A 6,000-nucleotide genomic window follows, 5' to 3' on the forward strand; every position below is an offset into this window, starting at 1 on the left:
CATCTTGGAAGTAGCAGAAGTTTGAATAAAATTAAATCAGGTCCCCATCCAATATTTTTCAGGCGATCATGATCTCTATGCCAAATTTGGTGCATTTATCACAAAACCCACAATTAAGTCACCATTCTGACAGCTGGCTCAACAGCAATAATTGGATATAACAACAATAACAGGCATTTTAAGGCCATTTTCCCTGCTAGAGCGGGGGTCAAACTTGCGGTCCCCAATACAATCTTCTCCATTTTGCCCTATTTTCTGCATCTCCCCTTGTGAACCCCCTTGCCCGCATTTCTTCTTCGACCATCTTTAGCCAAGTCTTTCTCGGTCTTCCCCGTCCTCTACTTCCTTCTACGTTCATTTCCATCACTCTTCTCAACCAGTCACTTTCATCCTTCCTCAACACATGACCAAACCATCTCAAACTGTCTCAAACAGCAATAATTGGATATTACTTTTATTTAGGGAAACAATCTGGTCCAATGAGAAGAGCTGTTGATTGAAGCCCCACCAGCATGAAATGCAATGAGCAAGTTTATGCTGGGAAAGGATTTCTGACAAGGAAAATTAAGGAGGAATCACAAAATGGTACAAGTACATCTTACCATTTGTTTCAATGAACTCCACACACTTTTCAACGAACAGTGGAACCGGTCTGTCAGGACCCTGAGCCAGTTCCTGAAGGGGAAGCCCAAAGTAGGTCTTCTCTGCTTTCTTCGCCCTGGTTCTTGCAGCTTTTGCAGCCTAAGTTGGTTGTAAGCAAAATTATTTCCCACTTGAAATAGGCATGGGTTTTTATTTTTAAATGAACGAAGAATGAAGAAACAAGGCAAGGGAATTAAAATCGTAAACAAAATCCATGCAATTTCCCCCTACTGAGTGTGGATATTTAACTCGAACTCAAACTCATTCTGGCCTGCAGCCTGCTGTGCTTGCGGCAATGCAGGCTAAACGATATGAAATGCAGCAAACCAGCATGCTCTGCAGATTCTTCGACAAAATGCACATCTTAATAAATACAGGTTGCAACACAACAAGAGGTCTAAACCTCCTATAACAATCTCTGGAAAGCATTCAGAAAAAACGCTAAAACAATGGCAATGGCTCATTTGATGCTTTCAATTATGGACACAAATCATACAAATTTGATTTCCCCTGAACAAACATCCTTTTTTCCTGATTATATTGGTTGTTGTGTACACCTTTCAACTTTGAGAATACAAGTAGCTTGAAAAATACATCACAGAAAGAGCACCCATATTATGCCACTCAAGAATAAGCAGACTTTTCATCATTTTAAATGAGCATCTTACCTTCAATTTGTCCTTGCGCTTGCCTTTGTCACCTTTTTTCTTCTTCTTTCCATCACCACGAGCTGAACCGGTCTCATCAAATTCAGCTGCTGGGTTATCAATACCCAGGTGCTCAGCATCAAAAGGACAAAGTAGTGGATCAGAGTCACTACCCTTCTTGCGCCTTGGACGAAGACCTTCACCAATTTGAGCTGCTCCAGTTTGCTCATCTTCACTTCCCTCTGACAATGCTGCATGCTGCCGGATCACATCACTCGGGTACACCTGCTTGCGGAGGAGCGTCCGTGAATGGAAACGATATGAAGAGTGGCGTCGAACCTTGCATCTGGGTTTATTTCGACGATTTTCAAGTCCTCCGATCTCACAATCACTATCCCCGGGTGGTGCAGAACCATTAACTGCCACGTGACTACGGCTGAATAACCAGGCCTTGGACTTCAACTTTCCCCCGTCTAGTGATATCTCAATACAATCTCCGTCACCAACAGCATGCCCATATGGTAAAACTCGCTCTGGCCAACGACCAATGGTGTCATTTATCTTCTCAATGAGCTTTGGATCCAGTTTATTAACCTGTGGTCGATCAACTGTAGGCCGAATTCGTGCAGGGGGAAGCGAACGGCGGTTACGCTCTACATCATGCCCTGCAAGAGGAGGATTTGTTGGCAGGCATGTTATAGAATTACCTTCAAGGTCAAGTGCACGACCTCGCCCAACAGTGACTGGCAATAACTGCGCATCCTCACTAGCCAGGCTGTAAGCAGGTAATGCTTCTTCCTCATCAGAGTCACTTGGAGATGACTGTGAGAGAGGTGCACCCGAGTTAAATGCTCCACTACCCAAACTCATTGAGTCAATACTTGGCTCCTGCTTCCAGAATTCCTCAATGGCAGCCTTCCGCTCCATGACCTCAGCAAAGAATGGTTTGAAGTTATCAAGTTGGCGATGAAATTGTGACTGTGTTGTGGCAATAGCAAACTTGGCACCAATTTCTGTTGCAATGTGATTACCCTCACTGACCAATTCTTTTGTAAGCTCATTTTCAAAAAACTCTGATGAACTGTCAGTGACAGCGACAAGCAGAATAGGGTAGACATCCGTAATGTCCCCGAGGAGAGAACGCAAAGCAGCCAGTGAGGCACGTCGCTTTGCCGAATAGAGGAGTGCAAACCCATGCACACTGTTAAGCCTCTGAAGTGTTGCACCATGGTACGAGAGCACTGCCATACGCACAAACATTTGCTGACCATCGAAAGAAACACGCAGATTTAGGTGTTCATCGAGTGAGGGAAAGCATGGGTGGCAAAACTCAAAGAATGGTGCGAGTGCATCCTCCAGACTAAAAGAATCACCACACATCAAGCACATGGCTACTGTTACATCAGGCTCAAAGTCAGTGGCATCACCACGTGGCATTGGCACAGATAGCGCACTGGGCGGAAAAGCCTTTGCAAGAATGCTGATAGCCTGCCGGACTTGATCCTTGTGGAAGACCCCCAATAACATATCATCCGGACAGTCTACAAAAGAAACTTGCAACTTATTGGCAGCTTGTTGTGCTTGCTGCCGAAGAAGTGGCATGCGGCGATTTGTCAGGTCATTTTGGTTTGTAAGCATCAGGACAACTGAGACAGCAGCTGGCGTGCTCGAGCCCAGACCGCCCCGTGCACGTCCCAAGCTGTCCATAATGAAGTTGAGTGACTCAAGGGAGTTAAAGACACAGACGCACCCACCAGGCTGTGCAACCATGCTTTGCAACAACCGTGAAAGTTGTGCAGCATCACCATCGATCATGCGTACTTCCAGTTCATAGGCTTTTCCATTCAGGGCATATTCACCACCTGTCGACTGTCGCTTTATCTCAGCAGCAAACTCTAGTGGCAAACTTTCACGTCCAAAGACAACAACAGTGAGTCGGTCAGCAGAGTTGAAGTTTATCAAAGATTGTTGACTTTGGCGCACAAGACAGGGAAGTGCCTCAGAAAATAGCACCTGAACTTCATTATCAATACATCGTTTCTGAGCATAACAGAGCTCTCGTAATGGTCGATGAACAAAGCAAACATGCTTAAAAATTAGCATGTCTCGCTCAGCTGAGGCCCAACGTAGGGCTTTATAGCGAGAATCGTTTTCCAGAAGCTGGTCAATCTCAGCTTTACTGTCCTGGTTTAGTGTTTCACGCTTGCTGACATCTGCAAAAATCTCCGCACGTTCCAATAGCAACTCCTGGTAGTCAACTCGTGCCTTTTTCATCAACTTTTTCTGGTGCTCCTGGAAAACAGCAAGTCTTTCTTCATCAGAGAGTAGATGAAAACTTTCAAGATGCTGGAACAAGGACTGCACATCCTCCCAAGCTTTGCCGGGCAGTATAAAATTTGATGCCTCCATGGCTTGTAGCAACTGAGGCTTCATCTCGTTTTTACGGTGAAGAACTTGCAGGTGGGCAATGTGTACCTTCAATGCTGCGGCACCATTATCTTTCAGGAAGTCTACTGGAACACGATGGTCATCAGCACTATCAAGGTGCTTACTCTCACTCCAGTGATCAGGCAATTTTACAAACCAAGAGCCGTAGTCAATTTTCCTGGATAACTTTGCCATGGCATCAGGCCATGAGAGGTTTTGAACCTCAACAAGGTCGTCAAAAAGTGCAAGAAAGGCACAAGGCAGCCAGGCACTGTACTCCCGACCTTTCTTCAAAACATGCTCAGCTCGGAGCCGCTGTACATGAGCCACAAAAAGTTGCTCAGCTTTGCGTAGCCCAACCAAATCCGTGAGCTGCTGATGTTGTGGGTAAATTTTAAGCTCCTTGATTGCACTGCGCCAGTTTGCACTATGACCACCTATGACTTCGCCCAGAAGAGTTTCATACTTGCACAATGCATTTTGCATCATTTCCTGGACCTGTCGAGCCGCCTCAATGTAAGGAGTAAATTTAATTTTTCCCTTGGCTTTCTCAACCAGCTGTGCAAGTGCGAGGAAAGCGGCCGACACGTTTACGTTCTTCTGAGCCGATGTCTCCACCAATGGCAGGCCAACTTTCTTTCCAGCTGCAAAGGCCTGCACTTCACGCACATACCGTTCATCTTGTCGGTCACATTTGGTAGCAACAATCACAACAGGTTTTTTGGTCTTGACAAGCTGTGATACAAGCTTCTCAAGGAAACGAAGCTGATCATCACCTGGTCGTTGAATAGTTTGGCTCACGTCCACACACACCAGAAACCCATCCACGAGTAGCTTCCCTTCAGGCATTGGTATTTGTTCAAAGTCTTGTTCTATACCCAGCTGGTCAGTGCAGATGTACATAAGCTTCTCAGCAGATGATAGCTTGGTTGCTGCAGCACGTTTTACATAATGTTGTGGGCTAGAACAGCGGTAGGCAGTGAATGTAGCATCATCAATGAACTCTGTCTGTTCAACCACGTGAAACAACAGCTCTTGCCCATCATCTGTCAAGCGCACTGCTCGTCCCCAATACAAGAAATGATCGTTGTTGACCACTCGGCCACTGAAATCAATTTGGCTCAAGATAGATGTGTGTTCCGGGTGGTAGTCATCCGCCTGTGGCCTGACAAAGCGATTACACAAGCAAGATTTACCAACACCATAGGAACCTTTCTCTTTGTCTGCACCAGACAACCCAAGAACACTAACGTTGATCGTTCGGGCCTCTTTATTCTTGGACATGGCAGCAACAACTGCTCCGTTTTCTCATTGGCCACAACTACTGAAAACTCTATTCTTATTGGTCAGCACGCTGTCCCAATAATCACTTCTCAAAGGCTGGTTGAGATTGAGAAAGCATCGGGCTTTTTTCTTCTAATTGTGAGCCATAGATCATGATGGAATCCTGAAAAACAAATGCAATAAAATTAATCATTTGCCGTAAAACAAATACACAACAACAAATTTTGTTTTTTCATAAAAACAAACAAACATCTATAAACTTGATCAAAATAAATTGTCACAACTAGAACGGCACTAGTTAGAACGCATACCTCGGCCAGGCAGAACAGTTTATGGTTTGTATCCCACCGATAGGTCAGATCTGGATTCGGACCTGAACCAAAATCAAAATGGCTTGTTATTGCCACCTAACCAACTCATCCACCAAGGTTTGTCATAACTCGTCCACATCTTTTTGAAATATCATGCTATATATAATAGTGAAGAATCACTTTAATAATTAAAAAAAAAAACTCTTATCCAGATGTGCATCCAGATATTCAGCAAAATCAAATCAATCCATCCTTGTCACACATCAAACCCGTCAACGAAGTTTAGTCCGAATCTGTTTACAAAATTTTGAGATATCGTGATATTTATCGTTTTTTGTCCCTAACTCTCAATGGTGAAGAATCTCTTTAAACTATAGTAGCCTGATTCGTATCTTCACCAAAATCTAATAAATTCGTCCTTGTCAAACACCCAACCTCTCCACCAAATTTTGTGTCCGAAACCATGCACAACTTTTTGACATGGTGTAAGCATATCCTCAGTCCACCTTCAGTGGCAGAGGTAAATTTGACATATCTTCCTATCCGAAAAACTATCAACACTGTTTATGGAAGTTATGCAATATAATAACTTTTGTGTGGTGATCTGTGATACTGGACTTTACAACTGTATAGCCCACAATGCCCACCCACTCTACCAGCCCTCCTCTTCTATCAAAGCCTTTGCAGAC

The 6,000-nt window shown here is 44.3% G+C and overlaps 1 protein-coding gene across 1 annotated transcript in view; it reads right to left on the minus strand.

The window, feature by feature from the left end:
- LOC137431824 (rho GTPase-activating protein 5) overlaps positions 1-5,415 on the minus strand; it is a 65,589-nt gene extending 60,174 nt beyond the window's left edge. The window contains exons 1-2 of the mRNA XM_078781065.1: positions 1,311-5,415; positions 603-741 (exon numbers count right to left, since the gene is read on the minus strand). Of these exons, the coding sequence (XP_078637191.1) occupies positions 603-741; positions 1,311-5,000 (3,829 nt within the window). The 5' untranslated portion in view covers positions 5,001-5,415. The remainder of the gene's footprint in view (positions 1-602; positions 742-1,310) is intronic.
- Between the last annotated feature and the right edge of the window lie 585 nt (positions 5,416-6,000).

This window comes from Myxine glutinosa, chromosome 1 (assembly GCF_964187855.1).
Source record: "Myxine glutinosa chromosome 1, kmMyxGlut1.1, whole genome shotgun sequence".
Lineage (NCBI taxonomy): Eukaryota > Metazoa > Chordata > Myxini > Myxiniformes > Myxinidae > Myxine > Myxine glutinosa.